This window comes from Elgaria multicarinata, chromosome 1 (assembly GCF_023053635.1).
Source record: "Elgaria multicarinata webbii isolate HBS135686 ecotype San Diego chromosome 1, rElgMul1.1.pri, whole genome shotgun sequence".
NCBI lineage: Eukaryota > Metazoa > Chordata > Lepidosauria > Squamata > Anguidae > Elgaria > Elgaria multicarinata.
The window spans coordinates 117826016-117851501 of NC_086171.1; the positions used below are offsets into that span (position 1 = coordinate 117826016).

The 25486-nt window shown below is 44.8% G+C and overlaps 1 protein-coding gene across 1 annotated transcript in view; it reads right to left on the reverse strand.

The window, feature by feature from the left end:
• Positions 1-25486, reverse strand: part of NTNG1 (netrin G1) — a 299231-nt gene that overhangs the window by 31477 nt on the left and 242268 nt on the right. Inside the window, exon 8 of the mRNA XM_063135534.1 lies at positions 25246-25413. Coding sequence (XP_062991604.1) covers positions 25246-25413 — 168 coding nt within the window. The remainder of the gene's footprint in view (positions 1-25245; positions 25414-25486) is intronic.

The window sequence follows — 25486 nt, forward strand, 5'->3', positions numbered from 1 at the left end:
GATATCCATGCTCCTTCACCCTGGCCTCACCTCCTTCCTCTTGGCCATTTAGTGGCTTCCCAGATTTTGTGCAGTTTATATCCCCATTCTAAAAGGTTGAAACGACTCCCCTAAGGCTTAGTGACAGCTATAGGCTAAAATACACTGGTACTATTGGTATTTGGGCCCTGTCCCTTTGGCCTGCCAACTACTGGAATGTGGGCCCAGAGAGGTTCTTCGAAATGGAATTTGATGCTCAGGCTAACAGCGGTTCAACACCCCCGCTCCAATTCCCTAGAGAGCTTCACTGGGAGGGGATTTAATAATCGAGAGCCAGACCCCCAGCGACACTCCAAGCAGGCTGCTGGCAATTCCTATGGATGCAGGAACATTTAGCCCAAACATCTTTCCCCCATTTCCTACTTGTCAATTAGGGAGTCAGATTTGGCCTAGAATTGTAAGCTGCTAATCACTACCATAAATCGGCACACAAATTATTATCAGTTTGGTATGTGTGTATGTTTAATGCTGTGTGAGGATGAAGTGCGGTATTATCGGATCAGCCGTCTATCTTTTTCCTGCCTTGTTTCAGGTCCTCTGGGAAAAATCTACTTCAGCTAGCAAAAACTATATTAACAACTGTTACCCAGAGGACCTTCTCTTCTGCTGTTCCCAGACTGTGGAATGGCCTGCCAGAGGAGACTCGTCACCTTAACAGTCTACTAGCATTCAAGAAAGCTATAAAGACTGATCTATTCCAGCAGGCCTATCCAGTGGAATTTTAAGATGTTTTTAAGATGTTTTTAACAATGTATATTATGTTTTAATTTAGTATTATGTATTTTATTATTTATTGTTGTTCCCTGCCTCGATCAGAATGGAGAGGCGGGTAAGAAATATTATTATTATTATTATTATTATTATTATTATTATTATTATTATTATCTTGTTATTGGGAAATTTGGGGATTTTTTCTTTAAGGATCTGATTTTGATTGCAAATACACGTGTGGATAGAATTTAGACTTCAGGTTAATAATAATTTCTACTGCTATCAAATGCAAAGAGCGCAAGTATTTCTTTTTAATCTAGAGACCATGCTGGGTGAACAGCTCTATTTTTCTTTTAATCATCCCATTTACATTTGTTCCCTGGAATTTCATTAAGAATCAGTGAGATCAGAAATGACAAAACAGGAGGGGAAAAGTTGAGAATATTTTAACGCTGCAAATAGAAAAAAAAGTTAGCATTGCAGACAGGAGAAAGAAGTTTGAGGGTGTGGAATGTTATGGGCAGCAAAGATTATATGTGTTGCTCGAGTTTGCATTCCTCAAAAATTACAGATGTCACTTTCAGGAGAGGGCAAACTCAGTGCTACTGAAGAAATGCATTATTATTATTATTATTATTATTAATAATAATAATAATAATAATAATAAGTCATATTTAAAGCATGTTCAATAGTCAGACAATGTCTGACTAGAAAAACTGCCACAAGCAAGAAAAGAGAGTTAATAATAATACAGTTCATGTGTTGCCAGTGTTAATCTACAAAGTTTATGACAACTTTGCTCAAATTACCAAGGAGCATCCATCCAACTATGTGATACGTTGCAAAAGAAGAAAAAAGGGCAGTTCCATGGTGAGTTTGATCATCACAATTTTCTTTTAAATGGGTGTGGAGTCAAGGTTCACCAAGGCAACTAGAAGTATTTAAATTCAGATATATGCGTTGAAATAAGAGCATGCTGTAAAGTTGAAATCTGATTGGCCCTTACCGACATAAAAAAGTAGTTCTATTTAACATGTGGGTGAAATTGTGCCCTTGCCAAAGTCAACTAAAGACACAATGAATTTGTGCAATGTAAGCATGTGCCAAAGAAGTATTAAGAACTAGACATGTATCCATATACACAGTATGATCAATCATGCCTAAACTCAAAGCTGGAGGGGTACCTAACGTGGACACGAGAATTTCCAGTTCAGCATAAGAAACAGTGGGAGGCTGCCCACTGTGTCTCTATGCAAGTTACTGCTCAGGGTGTGCCTCTTTTCAACTAGGCGAAGTGTCCAGAGCAATAATCCACACTGAAATAGAAGGGAATGGGCTGCTCTGTGGGTGGCTGTTTTTTCACTGTCACACTCAACTTTTCTGGCATTAGAGGGAAAGATGCTTCCATTAGTAATTCAGGGGGTGAATTTTTTTTTATTGCCTTGGTGTGAGGACATCACCTGCTTCTTAGGTTAACCTGTTCTGTTATAGTAATGTATTTAGTTTTTCAGGTACTGTATATACAGGAATGATAGTGTTTGGAGTTTGGCAGTTGCATCTTAGTTTTGAGGGACAAATTAGAGGGGTAGTGAGGTAGGCTTAGGCTAATTATTAATCATCTATATAAATAATTCAATGAACAAAAAACCTACGGTTTATAAAACAATGTTAAGGCCCTACACTTTTCCACCAAGCACCAAAAAGCGGGGAAATTGGGAGTTAAGGCTCGCCAGCCTTAACGCCACATCCTCCCTAAGGAGGCAGAAAGTACCAGTGAAATTCTCATTCTGCCAAAGCAGATAAACCATGAGGACAGGATGGAGAATAGGATATGCAGAGGTGACTGTGGGGTTGTGGAAAACTGATGACGAACAACTTAGAGCCACCTACTTCTTTTTTTGTTTAGAGCAGCCCTTCCCCAACCTGGTGCCCTCCAAAGGTGTTGGACTGCAACGATTGATCATTGCAAGTCAGTATGTCCCATGGTCAGGAATGCTGGGACAGCAGGATGGGGAACGTAGGGCGGCGCCTCCAGGCAAGCCCCCCCCCACCTCACCCTGCTTACCTGCTCTGTCGTCGTTGGGCCCGGCCTTGAACAGAGTGCCCTGGTGCACCCAGAAGCAAGGCCACACTTGCAGCCTTGCTTCTGGGTGGACCCAGGGGCTCAATTCAAGCCTGGGCCAGGTGACGACGGAGCAGGTAAGAACCCCACACACACACCTGGCCCCTTACCTGGACCTGCTGCCACCGCTGCACTAAGTGCAGCAGCTCCAGCCAACCCCCCTTCTGCCTGGCCCCTTACCTGGAGCTGCCACTGCACAAACTGTCTCACCCCACAACTTGCCTTCTCCGTCATGGCCTGACCCATGCTTGAATTGAGCCCCTGAGTCCACCCAGAAGCAAGGCTGCAGGTGCAGACTTGCTTCCGGGTGGACCAGGGCACTCGATTCAAGCCGGCGCCCAGCGACAACGGAGCAGGTAAGTGGGGTGGGCTGGGGTGGGGGCTTGCCTGGAGCCGTTGCTGCAGTTTGCACAGCAGTGGCAGTGGGTCTAGGTAAGGGGCAAGGCAGGAGGGGGTTGCTTACCTGCTCCATCGTCCCCAGGCCCAGGCTTGAATTGAGGTTCTGGATGGACCAGGGTGCTCAGTTCAAGTCCAGGCCCAGTGACGATGGAACACGTAAGTGGGTTGGGGCTTACCTGGCAGCAGAGCCAGGCAGGAGGGGGTGGGGTTTCTTACCTGCTCCGTCGTCGCAGTCCAACATCTTTGGAGGGCACCAGGTTGGGGAAGGGCTGCTCTAAACAAAAAAAGAAGTAGGTGGCTCTAAGTTGTTCGTCATCAGTTTTCCACAACCCCACAGTCACCTCTGCATATCCTATTCTCCATCCTGTCCTCATGGTTTATCTGCTTTGGCAGAATGAGAATTTCACTGGTACTTTCTGCCTCCTTAGGGAGGATGTGGCGTTAAGGCTGGCGAGCCTTAACTCCCAATTTCCCCGCTTTTTGGTGCTTGGTGGAAAAGTGTAGGGCCTTAACATTGTTTTATAAACCGTAGGTTTTTTGTTCATTGAATTTCATGGCTTTTTGTAAAGGATAATGAGCCCTTCCCTCTTTTAAATGCGGTTACTTTAGTATAGCTCCTGCAGCTTTCACTGTTGTGATGAAAAGGAGATTTCACCAGGTTCTCCATATATACAAATGACACCTGGTGAAATTCCCTTTTCATCAGAACAGTGCACGCTGCAAGAGCTATACTAGAGTAATCAGATACAAAAGAGGTCACGGCTTCTGCAGCTTGCACTGTTGTGATGAAGAGGGGATTTCACCAGGTTCTCCATATATACAAATGACAACTGCTGAAATTCTCTTTTCTATGCAACTGTTAAAGATACAGGAGCCCTGTGCTCCTTTTCATATGGTCACGGGCAGGGGGCTGGTGACTCCGATGTCAGTGAATCCATGGGTACATAAATCCTACAATCCTATGCAAGGTTAGACATAAAATCCTACAATTCTATGCATATACCTACGGATTCATAGAGCCACTGACATCGGAGTCACCAGCCCCACCTTGTGACCATATGCAAAGGAGTACAGGGCTCCTGTATCTTTTACAGTTGCATAGAAAAGGGAATTTCAGCAGGTGTCACTTGTATTCATGCAGCACCTGGTGAAATTCCCTCTTCATCACAGCAGTGAAATCTGCAGGAGCTGTACTAGAGTGACTCCATTTAAAAGAGGGCAAGGCTCCTGCAGCTTTCACTGTTGTGATGAAGAGGAAATTTCACCAGGTTCTCCATATATACAAATGATATCTGCTGAAATTTATATTTATAAATATAACTGTAAAAAATTTATATTTTTTACTTAATTAACATTAAAGAATGCACAACCATTGTGCATTCTTTAATGTTAATTAAGTAAAAAATATATTTTTCTCCTGCACCTTTAACTGGTGTGATGAAGAGGGAACTTCACCAGGTTCCCCTCTGCTGAAATTCCCTTTTCTATGCAACTGTTAAAGATACAGGAGCCCTGTGCTCCTTTTCATATGGTCACAGGGGCAGGGGGCTGGTGACTCCAATGTCGGTGGGGCTATGAATCTGTGGGTACATAAATCCTACAATCCTATGCAAGGTTAGACATAAAATCCTACAATCCTATGCATATACCACGGATTCATAGACCCACTGACATCGGAGTCACCAGCCCCACCTTGTGACCATATGCAAAGGAGTACAAGGCTCCTGCCTCTTTTACAGTTGCATAGAAAAGGGAATTTCAGCAGGTGTCATTTGTATGCATGCACCTCCTGGTGAAATTCTCTCTTCATCACAACATTTAAAGCTGCAGGAGCCCTGCCCTCTTGACCAGACACAAAAGAGGCAAGGCTCCTGTGACTTTAAATGTTGTGATGAATCCCAGGTGGATTCCTGCATTAAGAAGTGGGATGGACTAGATGCCCTCATAGGCCCCCTTTTCAACTCTGCTATTCTACGATTCTATGAACATGGGCAGAGTGCATTGCCTGTGGCTGATGTGAGCCAAACATGCAACGATAACTGGAGGGAGGAAGTTCTCCCTAACTGCCAGCTAAATTCCTGCATTAAGAAGGGGGTTGGACTAGATGCCCTCATAGGCCCCCTTTTCAACTCTGCTATTCTACGATTCTATGAACATGAGCAGAGTGCATTGCCTGTTGCTGATGTGAGCCAAACATGCAACGATAACTGGAGGGAGGAAGTTCTCCCTAACTGCCAGCTAAATTCCTGCATTAAGAAGTGGGATGGACTAGATGCCCTCATAGGCCCCCTTTTCAACTCTGCTATTCTACGATTCTATGAACATGGGCAGAGTGCATTGCCTGTGGCTGATGTGAGCCAAACATGCAACGATAACTGGAGGGAGGAAGTTCTCCCTAACTGCCAGCTAAATTCCTGCATTAAGAAGTGGGATGGACTAGATGCCCTCATAGGCCCCCTTTTCAACTCTGCTATTCTACGATTCTATGAACATGGGCAGAGTGCATTGCCTGTGGCTGATGTGAGCCAAACATGCAACGATAACTGGAGGGAGGAAGTTCTCCCTAACTGCCAGCTAAATTCCTGCATTAAGAAGTGGGATGGACTAGATGCCCTCATAGGCCCCCTTTTCAACTCTGCTATTCTACGATTCTATGAACATGGGCAGAGTGCATTGCCTGTGGCTGATGTGAGCCAAACATGCAACGATAACTGGAGGGAGGAAGTTCTCCCTAACTGCCAGCTAAATTCCTGCATTAAGAAGGGGGATGGACTAGATGCCCTCATAGGCCCCCTTTTCAACTCTGCTATTCTACGATTCTATGAACATGGGCAGAGTGCATTGCCTGTGGCTGATGTGAGCCAAACATGCAACGATAACTGGAGGGAGGAAGTTCTCCCTAACTGCCAGCTAAATTCCTGCATTAAGAAGGGGGTTGGACTAGATGCCCTCATAGGCCCCCTTTTCAACTCTGCTATTCTACGATTCTATGAACATGAGCAGAGTGCATTGCCTGTTGCTGATGTGAGCCAAACATGCAACGATAACTGGAGGGAGGAAGTTCTCCCTAACTGCCAGCTAAATTCCTGCATTAAGAAGTGGGATGGACTAGATGCCCTCATAGGCCCCCTTTTCAACTCTGCTATTCTACGATTCTATGAACATGGGCAGAGTGCATTGCCTGTGGCTGATGTGAGCCAAACATGCAACGATAACTGGAGGGAGGAAGTTCTCCCTAACTGCCAGCTAAATTCCTGCATTAAGAAGGGGGTTGGACTAGATGCCCTCATAGGCCCCCTTTTCAACTCTGCTATTCTACGATTCTATGAACATGAGCAGAGTGCATTGCCTGTTGCTGATGTGAGCCAAACATGCAACGATAACTGGAGGGAGGAAGTTCTCCCTAACTGCCAGCTAAATTCCTGCATTAAGAAGTGGGATGGACTAGATGCCCTCATAGGCCCCCTTTTCAACTCTGCTATTCTACGATTCTATGAACATGGGCAGAGTGCATTGCCTGTGGCTGATGTGAGCCAAACATGCAACGATAACTGGAGGGAGGAAGTTCTCCCTAACTGCCAGCTAAATTCCTGCATTAAGAAGTGGGATGGACTAGATGCCCTCATAGACCCCCTTTTCAACTCTGCTATTCTACGATTCTATGAACATGGGCAGAGTGCATTGCCTGTGGCTGATGTGAGCCAAACATGCAACGATAACTGGAGGGAGGAAGTTCTCCCTAACTGCCAGCTAAATTCCTGCATTAAGAAGTGGGATGGACTAGATGCCCTCATAGGCCCCCTTTTCAACTCTGCTATTCTACGATTCTATGAACATGGGCAGAGTGCATTGCCTGTGGCTGATGTGAGCCAAACATGCAACGATAACTGGAGGGAGGAAGTTCTCCCTAACTGCCAGCTAAATTCCTGCATTAAGAAGGGGGATGGACTAGATGCCCTCATAGGCCCCCTTTTCAACTCTGCTATTCTACGATTCTATGAACATGGGCAGAGTGCATTGCCTGTGGCTGATGTGAGCCAAACATGCAACGATAACTGGAGGGAGGAAGTTCTCCCTAACTGCCAGCTAAATTCCTGCATTAAGAAGGGGGATGGACTAGATGCCCTCATAGGCCCCCTTTTCAACTCTGCTATTCTACGATTCTATGAACATGGGCAGAGTGCATTGCCTGTGGCTGATATGAGCCAAACATGCAACGATAACTGGAGGGAGGAAGTTCTCCCTAACTGCCAGCTAAATTCCTGCATTAAGAAGTGGGATGGACTAGATGCCCTCATAGGCCCCCTTTTCAACTCTGCTATTCTACGATTCTATGAACATGGGCAGAGTGCATTGCCTGTGGCTGATGTGAGCCAAACATGCAACGATAACTGGAGGGAGGAAGTTCTCCCTAACTGCCAGCTAAATTCCTGCATTAAGAAGGGGGTTGGACTAGATGCCCTCATAGGCCCCCTTTTCAACTCTGCTATTCTACGATTCTATGAACATGAGCAGAGTGCATTGCCTGTTGCTGATGTGAGCCAAACATGCAACGATAACTGGAGGGAGGAAGTTCTCCCTAACTGCCAGCTAAATTCCTGCATTAAGAAGTGGGATGGACTAGATGCCCTCATAGGCCCCCTTTTCAACTCTGCTATTCTACGATTCTATGAACATGGGCAGAGTGCATTGCCTGTGGCTGATGTGAGCCAAACATGCAACGATAACTGGAGGGAGGAAGTTCTCCCTAACTGCCAGCTAAATTCCTGCATTAAGAAGTGGGATGGACTAGATGCCCTCATAGGCCCCCTTTTCAACTCTGCTATTCTACGATTCTATGAACATGGGCAGAGTGCATTGCCTGTGGCTGATGTGAGCCAAACATGCAACGATAACTGGAGGGAGGAAGTTCTCCCTAACTGCCAGCTAAATTCCTGCATTAAGAAGTGGGATGGACTAGATGCCCTCATAGGCCCCCTTTTCAACTCTGCTATTCTACGATTCTATGAACATGGGCAGAGTGCATTGCCTGTGGCTGATGTGAGCCAAACATGCAACGATAACTGGAGGGAGGAAGTTCTCCCTAACTGCCAGCTAAATTCCTGCATTAAGAAGTGGGATGGACTAGATGCCCTCATAGGCCCCCTTTTCAACTCTGCTATTCTACGATTCTATGAACATGGGCAGAGTGCATTGCCTGTGGCTGATGTGAGCCAAACATGCAACGATAACTGGAGGGAGGAAGTTCTCCCTAACTGCCAGCTAAATTCCTGCATTAAGAAGTGGGATGGACTAGATGCCCTCATAGGCCCCCTTTTCAACTCTGCTATTCTACGATTCTATGAACATGGGCAGAGTGCATTGCCTGTGGCTGATGTGAGCCAAACATGCAACGATAACTGGAGGGAGGAAGTTCTCCCTAACTGCCAGCTAAATTCCTGCATTAAGAAGGGGGATGGACTAGATGCCCTCATAGGCCCCTTTTTCAACTCTGCTATTCTACGATTCTATGAACATGGGCAGAGTGCATTGCCTGTGGCTGATATGAGCCAAACATGCAACGATAACTGGAGGGAGGAAGTTCTCCCTAACTGCCAGCTAAATTCCTGCATTAAGAAGTGGGATGGACTAGATGCCCTCATAGGCCCCCTTTTCAACTCTGCTATTCTACGATTCTATGAAAATGGGCAGAGTGCATTGCCTGTGGCTGATGTGAGCCAAACATGCAACGATAACTGGAGGGAGGAAGTTCTCCCTAACTGCCAGCTAAATTCCTGCATTAAGAAGGGGGTTGGACTAGATGCCCTCATAGGCCCCCTTTTCAACTCTGCTATTCTACGATTCTATGAACATGAGCAGAGTGCATTGCCTGTTGCTGATGTGAGCCAAACATGCAACGATAACTGGAGGGAGGAAGTTCTCCCTAACTGCCAGCTAAATTCCTGCATTAAGAAGTGGGATGGACTAGATGCCCTCATAGGCCCCCTTTTCAACTCTGCTATTCTACGATTCTATGAACATGGGCAGAGTGCATTGCCTGTGGCTGATGTGAGCCAAACATGCAACGATAACTGGAGGGAGGAAGTTCTCCCTAACTGCCAGCTAAATTCCTGCATTAAGAAGGGGGTTGGACTAGATGCCCTCATAGGCCCCCTTTTCAACTCTGCTATTCTACGATTCTATGAACATGAGCAGAGTGCATTGCCTGTTGCTGATGTGAGCCAAACATGCAACGATAACTGGAGGGAGGAAGTTCTCCCTAACTGCCAGCTAAATTCCTGCATTAAGAAGTGGGATGGACTAGATGCCCTCATAGGCCCCCTTTTCAACTCTGCTATTCTACGATTCTATGAACATGGGCAGAGTGCATTGCCTGTGGCTGATGTGAGCCAAACATGCAACGATAACTGGAGGGAGGAAGTTCTCCCTAACTGCCAGCTAAATTCCTGCATTAAGAAGTGGGATGGACTAGATGCCCTCATAGGCCCCCTTTTCAACTCTGCTATTCTACGATTCTATGAACATGGGCAGAGTGCATTGCCTGTGGCTGATGTGAGCCAAACATGCAACGATAACTGGAGGGAGGAAGTTCTCCCTAACTGCCAGCTAAATTCCTGCATTAAGAAGTGGGATGGACTAGATGCCCTCATAGGCCCCCTTTTCAACTCTGCTATTCTACGATTCTATGAACATGGGCAGAGTGCATTGCCTGTGGCTGATGTGAGCCAAACATGCAACGATAACTGGAGGGAGGAAGTTCTCCCTAACTGCCAGCTAAATTCCTGCATTAAGAAGTGGGATGGACTAGATGCCCTCATAGGCCCCCTTTTCAACTCTGCTATTCTACGATTCTATGAACATGGGCAGAGTGCATTGCCTGTGGCTGATGTGAGCCAAACATGCAACGATAACTGGAGGGAGGAAGTTCTCCCTAACTGCCAGCTAAATTCCTGCATTAAGAAGGGGGATGGACTAGATGCCCTCATAGGCCCCCTTTTCAACTCTGCTATTCTACGATTCTATGAACATGGGCAGAGTGCATTGCCTGTGGCTGATATGAGCCAAACATGCAACGATAACTGGAGGGAGGAAGTTCTCCCTAACTGCCAGCTAAATTCCTGCATTAAGAAGTGGGATGGACTAGATGCCCTCATAGGCCCCCTTTTCAACTCTGCTATTCTACGATTCTATGAACATGGGCAGAGTGCATTGCCTGTGGCTGATGTGAGCCAAACATGCAACGATAACTGGAGGGAGGAAGTTCTCCCTAACTGCCAGCTAAATTCCTGCATTAAGAAGGGGGTTGGACTAGATGCCCTCATAGGCCCCCTTTTCAACTCTGCTATTCTACGATTCTATGAACATGAGCAGAGTGCATTGCCTGTGGCTGATGTGAGCCAAACATGCAACGATAACTGGAGGGAGGAAGTTCTCCCTAACTGCCAGCTAAATTCCTGCATTAAGAAGTGGGATGGACTAGATGCCCTCATAGGCCCCCTTTTCAACTCTGCTATTCTACGATTCTATGAACATGGGCAGAGTGCATTGCCTGTGGCTGATGTGAGCCAAACATGCAACGATAACTGGAGGGAGGAAGTTCTCCCTAACTGCCAGCTAAATTCCTGCATTAAGAAGGGGGTTGGACTAGATGCCCTCATAGGCCCCCTTTTCAACTCTGCTATTCTACGATTCTATGAACATGGGCAGAGTGCATTGCCTGTGGCTGATGTGAGCCAAACATGCCACGATAACTGGAGGGACAAAGTTCTCCCTAACTGCCAGCTAAATTCATGCATTAAGAAGGGGGATGGATTCTTTAATGTTAATAAAGTAATAATTATAAATTTTAGTGTTAGATTCATGAGTGTATTAGTGGTAAGCTAGATAGAATACTAATGTATCAGTTAGTGTAAAAGCTGAGTTTGTTGCCGTTTTTGTCACGGACTTTTGCGTTCGGGTGTACTTACTGTATGCAGAAAGTGATTTTAATAAACAACACCTCCCTCCAAAAAATCTCAACTTGCTTTTTCACAAAACACAGATATGACTTTATATACCCATCTACTTTATGGTCACATGAATTTTATATTTACAGTGGTGTCCTTCAAGGATCTGATCTGCACTTCGTTTAAGTGCATTCTTTAATGTTAATTAAGTAAAAATTATAAAATTTAGTCTTAGATTCATGAGTCTATTAGTGGTAAGTTAGATAGAATACTAATGTATTAGTTAGTGTAGTTAATGTTCGTGTAGTGCCCTGCCCTCTTTTAAATCTGGTCACTCTAGTATAGCTCCTGCAGCTTTAACTGTTGTGACGAAGAGGGAATTTCACCAGGTGCTGCATGCATACAACTGACACTTGCTGAAATTCCCTTTTCTATTCCATTTTTAAAGATACAGGAGCCCTGTGCTCCTTTCCATGTGGCTACGGTGACCCTATGGAAAGGAGGACAAGGCTCCTGTATCTTTAACAGTTGGATAGAAACGGGAATTTGTAAAGGATTTTGGGGTGGCCTGGACAATTAAGGCCCATTCGCTTTCCAAAAAGCCTGCTCTTAGGAGATGGAAACTAGCAGGACTGGTTTGATATGGATCATATGAACATAAGAAGAACCATGCTGGATCAGACCAAGGGTCCATCTAGTCCTGCAATCTGATCACATAGTGGCTAACCAGCTGTTGACCACGGACCCACAAGCAGTACACAGTGCAAATGCAAGCACCCACCCATGTTCCCCAGCAACTGGTGCACACAGGTATACTGCCTCTGATACTGGAGATAGCACACAACCATCAGGGCTAGTAGCCCTTGATAGCCTTTAAATCCCATTGTTAGTAGTCCATGGAAGTGATTGGTAGAGATTCAGACAAAACGTTGTCCTGTGGTGTATCATTATTTCAGGCAGGATATTTTTCAGTGCCTTCTGTTGTCTGCTGCCAATGTATGTACGTTATTTTAGGGCTGGCATAAATTGGATTCCCCCCTCTATTTAGGCTTTCTGATACTTTTTGTATTGCTGCAGGTCCCCAAGCTGCTGATCTATGGAGAAAATTAAAGTTCTCACTCTTCATGGACAATTTGACCTTCTTTTCCCAGAAGTTTTCTTTTTCTTTTTAGTTACTACATAAAATACAGGAAGGGAATTCTGACCTTTCTAATAAATTCCTGATGTTCTTTCTAATCTAGCTCTGAGATAAAATGCAGTAATGAAATAAAATAAATAAAATGCATTTTTAAAAAAAATTAAAAGCTCCACATGGCCATATTAAGGACTCTGGCTTTATTTATTAAAACATTTTTATCCCGCCCTATATCACAAGGATCTCAGGGCGGCGTACAGATAAAAGTATACATATAAAACAGAACAATAAACATACAATTCTAAAACAAATTAAACCATTAATACGTTAAAACCAATATGAAATTTTAAAAGAGTAAAATCCAATTAAAACGAAACAGTGGATTTAGCCATCAAAGGCTTTTTTAAAAAGCCATGCTTAACCTGGCGCCAAAATGAAGCCAGGGCTGGCACCAGTTGGGCCTCCAGGGGGAGGGAATTCCACAGCCGGGGTGCCACAACAGAGAAGGCCCTGTCCCATGTTCCACAATAGCATGTATCTGGTGTTGGTAGGGCACCGAGAAAGGCTCCTCAGACATACCTCGGCAGGCAGATATAGGCTTTAAATCTGAAACACGTAAGTACATAAGAAGAGCCCTGCTGGATCAGACCATGGGTCCATCCTGTCCAAAGTACAGTTCACACAGGGGCCAGCCAGCTGACCATGGAGAAACCACAAGCAAGACATGAATGCAACAGCACTCACAACTTTCACACCTTTGTGAGAGGTGTGTGTAGAGGCTATTGAAGTACTTTCTTCCTTATTCAGTTGCTTACTGTGAAGTCTTAAGTATATAGGAATAAATAAAGGCTCAAACTAGTGTGGCATAGTGGTTAGAGTGTTGGACTGGGAGTTGGGAGATCCTGGGCTCTAGATCCAGGGACCGGGTCGCGCTGGGGGCATCCGCACGGTCACTTACGTTCCTATGATAACCTCCGGGTCCAGGCTTCGAAGCCAGGACAGGGAGTTGGAGCCAGAAGCTTTAAAGCACTGCACCAGGCTTCCTGGTGCAGCCCTTTAAAGTGTCCGCCTCCAAAACCCCGTCCTGGCTTCGAAGCCTGGACCGGGAGGTGATCACAGGAACGTAAGTCACCGCGCGGTTGGGAGTGGGGGGGAGAGGAGGTGCTTACCTGCTTCCTCATCGCAGGCCTGGTGGGAAATGGAGTTCACAGCATTGCGTCACTTCCTCTTATGCTGTGAACTCCATTTCAAAACAGGCCTGCGATGAGGAAGCAGGTAAGCACCTCCTCTCCCCCCCACTCCCCAACATCCCCCTGTTGGGTTCCCGCCTTGAGCATTCATATTTGTTCATTCCTCTCCAGACGGTCCCTACCTGCAGACTTAAAAATCTTAAAAAGACACGACACACAAGGAAGAATGGACGTGGACGGATGAGGAAAATAGCACACGGTCTTTCAGGATGTACACTTTGCTCCCTATGTTGGGTTCTCGCCTTGGGCATTCATATTTGTTCATTCCTCTCCAGACGGTCCCTACCTGCAGGCTTAAAAATCTTAAAAAGACACGACACAAGAGGAAGAATGGACGTGGACGGATGAGGAAAATAGCACACGGTGTTTCAGGATGTACACTTTCCTCCCTATGTTGGGTTCTCGCCTTGAGCATTCACATTTGTTCATTCCTCTCCAGACAGTTCCTACCTGCAGGCTTAAAAATCTTAAAAAGACACAACACAAGAGGAAGAATGGACGTGGACGGATGAGGAAAATAGCACATGGTCTTTCAGGATGTACACTTTGCTCCCTATGTTGGGTTCTTGCCTTGGGCATTCATATTTGTTCATTCCTCTCCAGAAGGTCCCTACCTGCAGGCTTAAAAATCTTAAAAAGACATGACACACAAGGAAGAATGGACGTGGACGGATGAGGAAAATAGCACACGGTCTTTCAGGAAGTACACTTTGTTCCCTATGTTGGGTTCTCACCTTGAGCATTCATATTTGTTCATTCCTCTCCAGAAGGTCCCTACCTGCAGGCTTAAAAATCTTAAAAAGACACGACACACAAGGAAGAATGGACGTGGACGGATGAGGAAAATAGCACACGGTCTTTCAGGATGTACACTTTCCTCCCTATGTTGGGTTCTCGCCTTGAGCATTCATATTTGTTCATTCCTCTCCAGACGGTCCCTACCTGCAGACTTAAAAATCTTAAAAAGACACGACACACAAGGAAGAATGGACGTGGACGGATGAGGAAAATAGCACACGGTCTTTCAGGATGTACACTTTGCTCCCTATGTTGGGTTCTTGCCTTGGGCATTCATATTTGTTCATTCCTCTCCAGACGGTCCCTACCTGTAGGCTTAAAAATCTTAAAAAGACACGACACAAGACGAAGAATGGACGTGGACGGATGAGGAAAATAGCACACGGTCTTTCAGGATGTACACTTTCCTCCCTATGTTGGGTTCTCGCCTTGAGCATTCACATTTGTTCATTTCCTCTCCAGACAGTTCCTACCTGCAGGCTTAAAAATCTTAAAAAGACACAACACAAGAGGAAGAATGGACGTGGACGGATGAGGAAAATAGCACACGGTCTTTCAGGATGTACACTTTGCTCCCTATGTTGGGTTCTTGCCTTGGGCATTCATATTTGTTCATTCCTCTCCAGAAGGTCCCTACCTGCAGGCTTAAAAATCTTAAAAAGACACGACACAAGAGGAAGAATGGACGTGGACGGATGAGGAAAATAGCACACGGTCTTTCAGGATGTACACTTTCAGGATGTACACTCCAGACGGTTCCTACCTGCAGGCTTCTTGTTCCCTGTAATGCCAAAGCCCAGAGGCATGATTTGTTGCTCATGAACATTGTAAGCAAACAGACCTTGTTGCACTAAAAAAAAAATCCTACCCACAGATTCATTTTGAAAGTATCAGGTCTAAGCCATAAGCAGCTGTCAGAGGGGAGCCTGGAGGGGACCACCAGGAGCTACAAATTGTACCAGAAGGTCAGAACTGGGGGTGAAGTCAAGATTTGGGGTTGAAGAACACACAGAAACATGGGTTGTCCAGCACCCTGGATCACATGGAGAGCCTCAAAAGAACAGGAACCTCTCTTCTTCAGACCATTGCCCTCCAAGAGCAAACAGTGACAGAAATGTGCAAAGGTGGAAGCAGGGCTAATGTGTTCGCTCTTCCTACATAGATTGAACACCTGAACAAAGCAACAGTAGATCCGAGAAGACTATTGTTGCTCAGGTGAAGTCCCAGCCCAAAGAGGAAGTCTCTTGTAATCCTTCCTGCGTAGGTCTAGAGCAGTCTAGTACGGCCTAATCTACGCCAGGCAGGATATAGCACTATGACAGCAGTATATGGTATGTGTCAAGGGGCCCCAACAGTTGTCAGTGCACTTCAACACCCCTATGAACCACTAGTGTGGCTCCTGCCTCTTATATACTGCTTTCATACCACTTCTATAGTGCAATATCCTGGTTGGTGTAAATTAGGCCTAATTCCAGAGCCCAAGAACACTTCCAGGAAGAGGCTCCAAACTGTAGTTCTCTCAGCACAATACATAGTGCAGCTGTATAAATAGCCCAATATTCCTTGTTATAGCTCTAGATGCTCCTGACAGAAAAATAACCAAAGATTGTGACAGGATCAGATAAATTCCCCAGCTTGCTACATCGTTCTTTGGGTTTTGTATGTAATACATCAGGCCCTGGGTACTTGGAGATTTATTATAGAACCTCACTATTCTGTTCAGCAGCCAGGTTTTGGGACAAAACATATTTACAGTCCCCAGAGCACTGTCCGGAAAACAGAGTTGGCTTCCCCCTATCAGTGTCATGAGAATACTAAGAAAGGTTCATTTCTCATATCACAGTAAAGCATCTGCAGTAGAACCATTTCCCTCTTGTTTTTTGCTTAATCCAACATTATAATTGTAACCCTGCGTTCATGTGTGGCAAACAATGTGGTCTGTAACTCAACCACCACTTTGTAATACATACACAAAGATGAGATACTGCATTTTCTGCTTTTGAGTCCATGCTGGGAAGCCACACCCAGGTGGATAACAGAGCAGCATAATACAAGATGATTATATTAGATATAGGAGACACAAATAAGAGAAGATCACAGCAGAAATAAGCAAGCATATGGACAGGATATGCTAGCGAGGGAGAAATGAAACCAAATTCAATGACCTTTATTTTAATTCTCTTTAGCTCTGTGTCTTATACAGAGCCTGGGAAGTGGAATGCACTAATTTCACCAGCAGCAACAGCAGCAAGGAAGGTATAAAATCTTCCCAAGCTGGAGGAACCGAATATAGCCAGTACTCCATTTAATCTTCCCTCCTGCAACATCCTTACAAATAAAACTCTTAACTCCTCTGATGCTTTGTCAAGGACTAATAAATGAACAAGAGACAAGCAATTCAGAAAGCACTTAAAAATGGGAATATTTCCGGCAGAAAGAGAAGTTTATTTATTATTTATTTATTTATTTAGAATATTTATATACCGCTCCCCATTGAAAAATTTCAGAGCGGTGTACAAGGTAAAATGAAAATAAAAACAGAGTAGAAAAGGGAATTTCAGCAGGTGTCAACCGAAGAGGGTGAAATTCTCCCTTCATCACAACAGCCAAAGCTACACTAGCTATAGTAGAGTGGCCAGATACAAAAGAGGGCAGGGCTTCTGCAGCTTTAACTGACACCCACTGAAATTCCCCTTTCTACATTACTGTTAAAGATACAGGAGCCCTGTCCTCCTTTTCATATGGTTACCCTACTTTAAGGCACAATCCTATGCATGTTTAGACGGGGGGGGGGGGGTGTTGAAGTCCTACAAGTCCCAGCATGCCCTAGCCAGCCACAATAGCTCTGGCATGCTGGGAGTTGTAGGACTTTCCCATCTAAACATGCCGGAGGGGGGGGGGGAGGAGAGGAGGTGCTTACCTGTGACCCCCACCTGCACCAGGGGAATTTGACCCGGAGTGGGAGGGGAAGGAGAGGAGGTTCTTATCTGCTTCTTCCTTGCAGACTTGGTGGGAAATGGCGTCCCATAACAGGAAGTGTCGCAAAGGGCTATTGCGACACTTCCTGTCACGCTGAAAAGTGCATTTCCCACCAACCCTGCGACGAGGAAGAAGGTAAGCACCCCCTCTCCTCTCCTTCCCCCACCTCCGCCCAAGTCAGCTGTGTGTGTGTGTGTGTGTGTGATTCTCTAGCCTCCTGCAGCAGCAGAGACCAGGGAATAACACACACACACACACACCCCAGCGCTTCCCTCGAGGATAGGGAAGCTCCCCGTGCCCCCCCACCCCAGCGACTCGGGCCCCCTCTCCTCTCCTCCCCCCCCCTCTGCCCAAGTCAGCTCTGTGTGTGTGTGTGTGTGTGTGATTGATTCTCTAGCCTCCTGCCGCTGCCGCGGTTGGCAGCAGCGGAGACTAGGGAATAACACACACACACACACACACACACACACACACCCCAGCGCTTCCCTGGATAGGGAAGCTCCCCGTGCCCCCCCACCCCAGCGACGCGGGCCCCCTCTCCTCTCACTCCCCCCCCTCCGCCAGGGTGGGGTAAGGAGAGGAGAGGAGGTGCTTACCTCCTTCTTCATCCAAGCTTCATGGGAAATGGCGTCCCAACAGGAAGTGTCGCAAAGGGCTATTGCGACACTTCCTATTACTGTAAGGACTCCATTTCCCACCGTGCCTGGAACGAGGAAGAAGGTAAGAACCTCCTCTCTCCCCCACCCCGGCTAGGGCCCCCTCCCCCCCCCAGCGCGCCTCGGCCTGGTCCCTGGGCCCCAGCTTGCCATCGTCGTAGTTCCTACGGCACCGGCAGGCCGGGGCCCAGAGATCTCCCCACCCCAGCGCGGCCCTGTGCGTTCCCTGGGCCCCGGCCTGCCGTCGCAGTAGTTGCTGCTGCAGTGGCGGCGGCGAGGCCCTGGGAAATCCCCAACCCCCACGGTCCAGGTCTCCGCTGCTGCTGCGGTAGGCAGCAGCGGAGGCCAGGCAAACTCCCCCCACGGCAGGCCCCGGGTTTCAATTGAGCGCCCGGCTCCATCCGAAGCCGGGGGCTCAATTGAAACCTTCGGAGACAGGCCCAGGTTTCAATCAATTGAGCGCCCGGTTCCACCCGAAAGCAAGGCCGCAATTGCGGCCTTGTTTTCGGGTGGAACCGGGCGCTCAATTGATTGAAACCTGGGCCAGCCGCCGACGGACAAGGTGAAGCCGGGGTGTGGGGGGCGACTTCCCCCCCCCCCCGGCTTCCCCCGCCGCCACGCCTGGTTCCCGAGAAGCCCCCTCACCCCACTTACCTGGCCCGACGGGGATGAGCGCCGGCCGCGCTCTCCCTGCTTCTCCCTCCTCTCTCTGGGGATTCTGAAGCTCACGCGCATGCGTGAGCTTATCAGATTCCCCATTGAGAAACATGGGGATTTTAAAAATTAATTAAAAATTGATGGAACGGTCTTTCGAAAAAAGAAAGGCCATTCCATCAATCGGATAGATAGGGGAATTTAATCCTGTTTATGGATTACGCCGGGAGGCTTCCCCTTTTGCGCTACGAGTGCGCAAAAAAAAAGTCGCCACCTCCGAGAAAAACAAAGCAGATTGTGACGGACAGACTTTCTCTCCCTTTTTCTGCTTTAAACTCCCACCCAGACCTCAATATTTCAGGAATCTCCCTGAAACGCGCAGGGAATGTAAAGCCAGCATTTCTTTCTGGCAGTACCCGCGTTTCAGAAAGATTCCTGAAATATTTTTCATTTTAGGACCCTAAATTCCCCTTCCCCCCCCGCTAATAAATTATAATGGTAGAATGCTCAGATTACTGACGGGCCTTAACATACAGCAGCCACGACTGTGGCTGCTGTAATAATAATATTACTAATACGTATAGCACATAACTGTTTTGTTACCCTAATCTATGCGCCAGATTAGTCTTCATTTATGCTTCTGCATACATTAGCACTTAATAGCCAGCTCTCACTTCCCCAAACTAGAAATTATAGTGACAGTGATAAATTGGACACACATTTGACATCAATTGTGGTTGTGTGGAAGGTTGGCTAGGTCAGTGTGGAAGGCTGACTTGGCAGTGATGTCCCACTCATTGGACTTATTATCATAGGTGTGAAAGGATAATGGGGAGAAGCCTGGGTAAAGGAGGGGTGGACGTCACACTTGGCTATCAGAAGTTTAGGGGATATGGCAGGATTCCATCCTGCAGAACAAAAAACTGTTGTAAACCTTAATGGAAGCTGGTGAAAGCTCTTCCTCAATGCACCTTCCCCCATCATGGGCAAAGCAGCCCTGATACACCTGGGCCTTCTTTGGCAGGGGAACAATGACACCGAGGTGTGTGGCCACACCCCCTCATACAGTTTGCGGAGGGCTGCCTGGCTGGCTGAATGGGTGGCACTTTCCCCAACCCAGTTTCCCTCCCTTGTTATAGAGTGTCAGGTCAAAGGAGGTACAGCATTGTGAAACAAAGCTGAATGCTCAGGCAAATCTCAAAACACCCATTGTCTCTGCAGTTGTTTTAAAATTTTGGAGATGTGTTGAATGCATTTCTGGATTAGCTTGGTTGAAATTGTGAATGGGCACATCTAGTATTGAATAGCAAGAAGTTATTACATTTCCCTTCCTTCATACCAGTGGCCCAGATGTTTAGTTAATTTTACATTAGTTCAGGCAAATGTAGTGGCTATCAGTCTCAGATCAGATACAGGAAAAAAGGAAGGTTTGAGAAATCCTTTTCACAGTCCTGAAGGGGAAAAGACACATACTTCTTGTTTCAAAACCACTGGTCTTTGAGACACAAACTAGGTGAATGGTCTTTTATCGGACTATTGTGAGATATTGCATAGTTTGAAAGCCAACCTACACATTCGGAATATCAATGTGGTACAGCCCCATTCAGGCACGGTCACTTTAGACTGCAAGTAGGGGATGGGATGCCATCTACATGTTACCCTCACCTTCTGGCAGACAGAAAAACTAGCACACCAGGGAATAAAGTTCTAGACAAGCTCTTTTCCTGATGCATTAGTTTTCTACTGCAGAGATTTCTTCTTCTTTTTACTGTACTGGCAGTCTGTAGTAGTTCAGTCCAAGCAGCGCTGTACCACATGATTATTCTTAATGTGCTGATCAGCTTTTCCATTTCCCCTAGCTGTTGCCAACAAAGCAGCAACAATTTAAACCAAGCCTAAAAGTTAGGAATTTCCTGATATTCTGAAAATATTTCAGTGAGGGCTAAAAAAAGCTCCCTTTCAACCATGCTTGCACATTCTTCTTATGCTGCCCATGTTTGTGATGAACAGCAGCTTGACCTAAGAAAAACCTTCCTCTAAGGGCCAGTTCAGACAACTGCTTCTGCTTAACTGAACTCATGGCCCACTTCTTTGTAAAATGCTTGCCTACTGCAGAGTGAGAAAACATTTGCACCAACTGGCCTACATGGGGGTACAGCTGCAGCAATTCCTGTGACTGTGGCAACAGGACAAAGTCTGACAATTGCGGGGAAAGAATAATCTGTGTACAATCTGTGTATTTGTATTTTTAACTTGTTGGTTGTTTTATGATGGTTTTAATTTTTGTGAACCGCCCAGAGAGCTTCGGCTATTGGGCGGTATAAAAATGTAATAAATAAATAAATAAAATAAATGAAATAACCTATTTTACATGAATTGTGGACATTGCACATGGAAAATCAAGGTCAAATTGAGCAAACAAGGAATGGGAATTGGCTCTAAAGTTGCAACCAGTGGGTTATATTCAACATTAGTCCTTAGAGTAGACCCATTGAAATGAAGGGGACTTATTTTAGACTGACATTGGATACTGACTTCTGCTTGGAAACCTGGGCAAAACAAATTCATACAAACATGTTTAATATTTAAGAGACGTGCACTAACTAACTAGTCAAATAATAGGAAAAGAAAATCTCTTAACCACGGTGACTTTATAAATATATAATTCTTTACATGGAGTATGTACATTTTCTGGCTTCATGCACTCCAAATGGCCCTGCAGCTTGTAATGAAATTGCTTGTTCAGAGGATTCCAGCCACATGCATCGTGTGTTGCTTTCATGTAATTTTGGTGTCACACATCGCAGAGTAAATTACATGATGACCCTTACAAAGGGAGAGCTGCAAATGTTTGATCACTGGTTACAGCCCAAGTATTTCTATATCCCAAATGCTCATTGTCTTAATCAACAAACAGTTCTATTAAGATTCTGAGATAATTTTGAATATACATACACACACACACGCACACACACATATTTACATGCGCGCACACACACATATTTATCTATCTATAATGCAATCAGCATAGTAGCTAGCACGTGGTTACAAAGTTTCCACCTGGATATCCTTTATTTGTTCATGAGCAATAGCAGAAAAAAAAAATGCTTTGCATCTTGACTTGTGTTTGCTTTCGGAAGGATATGCACAGCAGGCCATAATGCCAACATTGTATTTACCAGAAATTAGATCCACTGAGCTCAATGGGACTTACTCCCCTACTAGTGCCTCTGGAATTTCACCCGTAGTATTTCAGGACATCTGACTGTGATATCAGATTTTATAAATGCAGAAGTCAATGAGGTGTTATTTAACAACATAGCTGTTATCTCTATAGCCTGTAATAAATAAATAAATGAATAAATAAGTATAAGCAACTGCTCCTGGTGCCTGAGTTGCTGAAGAGAGTAAGAAGCAGGTTTTCTCCTCCTTCAATGGGTGCTGCTGTATGTGCGAGGATCTTTAATTCCATTGTTGCTCTCAATTCTCTGGGTTGGATCCAGACTGAAATCAATGGATTTCAGTAGGTCTGCTTTGGATCCAACCTTCTAATTCTTTCCAAGGTGCTTCTTTGGAAGTCCAACTGGCTCTTTAGTTTTACAACTTATTAATTTGCACCTCTGGTCATGATCCAACTATGGGCAAGAAATCCCTCCTATCCATCAGTCTTCCATGCAAAAAAGGGGTTGTCCTGATTCAGTAATTCACTTCTGGAGCTGCCTCACGCTCCTCTAGTTGGGGTGTGGCTACTCAGTACAGATGCCCCCTCTTTCTTCCTGATAGAAGAAAGACAGGATCTCAGTAGCTTTTAAGAAGGGCAACATTCCTTGTCCTTGTCTGTATCAATTAGTAATTAGCAAACGAGTGTTCTGTTTAGAAGACCTGTGTTTGGCATATATGTTTTTCATACTGATCAGTACAATATGAGTGCCTGTCTTACCACATGTCTTGCCATCATTAGTGTTTTCACAGCATAATTAAATTCAAAGGGATCAAACTTTGATTTCATTTAGCACCAACTGGCATTAAAAAGGAACACAAGCAATGCAATCTACTGTGTGTGCGTATGGATACGAATGTTTCTGGATGCTGTGTTATTTTATGAAAAAGTATTTGAAAAGTTTTTCAAAGAAACAAATGAGTTTTTGATACATTTTTGCCCATCCAGCCCCCGTATATTATTTTAAAATGCAGATTAGTATGGCTGTGTTGTATGTTTATTGCACAAAATATACTTTTAAGTTGCTACTATAATGCATCTCTCTATAAGAGATATGATGTATTGTGATGAATAGATGCAGTTCTAATCCAGACACAAAGTACTAAAATAGTAAAATAATAATAATAATAATAATAATAATAATAACCAATACTCTCAGATGTGCAATTAAAAAACAACATAGAACCTCTGCAGTGGGCCACATTTTTGAGATAATTGAACAGATAATGACCAGAGTGAAGCTATAATTTTTAGTGTACTATACTATTTACTTATTTAAACATGTAAAAATTGACTTTCTATATGAAAAGGCAATCAGGGTGATAGACAAATGTAAATTGTAAACATTAATCATGGAAATATACAGTTTGTTCCCTAAATGTCTGAAGACAGTGTTTGTTGCTCTAGCGGAGGGGTAGACAATGTGTGGCTCTCCAGATGTTTTGGCCTAAAGCTATCAGCCCTGGTCACCATAGCCAATGGTGCTGGCTGATGGAGGTTAAAGGCCAAAACATCTGGAAGGTAACAAGTTGTGCAATCCTGCTCTGGTGTAACAACGTTTTGGTGGGACCTACAGTATATTACACTTAACTACTGGCATTCTATTTTAAAAGAAGAATTGACAAGCATGTACCAAAGAAAGCTTAAGTATACAGAATCCTGTCTTGGCAAAGATCTGAAGTAGATGACTCATGATGGTAAGTTATAACCCACCTGACTTTATGATCTTATGGCAATCCTGCAATAAAATAATGATAATAATGATGATGTTGATGTGCCTAGGGGAGCCACTTATGAATTGCCTAAAATGAGGAAACAGGTCACCAAAAAAAAGAGGACCATAGGCGATGCTGATATGCATAAAATTTGCATATGCTAATTCATACGTGTAAATGGAAATTTAGAAATAATTATTGGAGATTAAATACAAATAAATACATGACACCATAGAGTGGAAAACTGTGGCCAGGTGACCTCTGTGCCTGCCTGTTCAGTCTGATGTTGATAAACAATAGTTCTTATGGTTCTTTATCTTTAAATAGAGGACTGTCCTCTCTAAAACATGACACATGGCCACCCTAATTGTGCCGCATATCTGTGCTGCAAAAAACAACCACCACCAGGGAGTTATCTAGCACCTGGTGTGCCACAATACAGGGCTAGTTTGCTGAATTTGGCTTGGTGAGGCACAAATTGAGCAGGCTGTTCTTTTGGGCTGCTTCAGGATGGATTTCCTGCATGGACAACTCTTCCATGTAGGAAATTGCATGTACTCCATATGTACACACACAGTTGGTAGTCCCAACAACCTGGTAGCAAAACGGGCACAAGCGTGTTTATTTACACTTATGTTGTGCATGCAGAAGCACACACAGTGTTCTACATGGAAGTGATATCTGTGTTGAAAATTCATAATGCACAAGTGGCTCTATTTCATGGCATTCTCCTTTATTTCATGGCATTTGGGCTAGACCCCACGTCCACCACATCAGTACGCTTGATACTTGTGGCTTTGTCTCAAGCATTGTAGCCAATGGAATCTATCATGCTTTCAGCTGCTTGAACAACCGAACACCAGAGGTTCCACCTCATGAAGCGAAATAAGTGGTGATGTCTACCTTTCCCTTTAGGGAGTTTATATGAGAGCATATTGTGGCATCTTCTTTGAAAAATGTTTTATTTGTGTTTTTTTTGAGGAGCTGGACTTTATGCTTGATGGTTTCCTATAGTCAGTAAAATTTGGCTTTTAAACATTGCTATGTAATCCTATGTAAGGGGACAGAATCAAAAAGTACCACCATTGCTCTTGATTATAATGGTACTAATGAAGTCTTCAGCTTCAATAGGATTGCCCTGCTTTCTCTTTAATATGAATGCATCTGGCCTAGCATGCATTTAATTTGCTGCAAGTAGATGAGCACCATGTGCTCTGATTGAGATCATATATAGAGGATTAAATTATGGGCAGGAGCTGTGAATCCGGTTATTGAATTCTACTGTATAGACTCTTCAGAGGAACGTCATAGAAAAGCTGATTTTGGTGCTCATGTGATTTTTCTAAGAGTGATGGCGTGATTTTTCGGAAGAAATGTCTACAATCTCTTGCCATGATCATCAGAGCCAACTAGTAGTTCTTATTCAAGTATTAAAACTGGAAGTTCAGGACTCAAAAGAGATACATGCAAGGTACACAGATGACTCCACCGAAAGGGCTCATTCTGGCTCAGCTGGGAAAACAAAGGTAAATTGTGGAAATGGTCTTGCTTATGTACTAAGAAGGTCTGAATGACTGAAAGAAGGCAGAGAACGTAATGCCAGAATTAGAATGGAACTGACCTATGCATATATTTTCATCGTCCAGCTTTGCAGAAGTATTTCTGTAGTAGCCCAGCCTGCACAACTCACAGTGCTGCCCTCTAGTGTTGTGTTTACAGCTCACACAAATGAATGTACTGAGCAGATCGATGTAACTGCACCGGTTGGAGTGGCCGAAGCATTCACAGTCTTGCAAGGAAGAACAAAAACGTACACAAAGGTATTCTGTAGCAGAGTCATAGCAATTCACATGCCCTTTTTT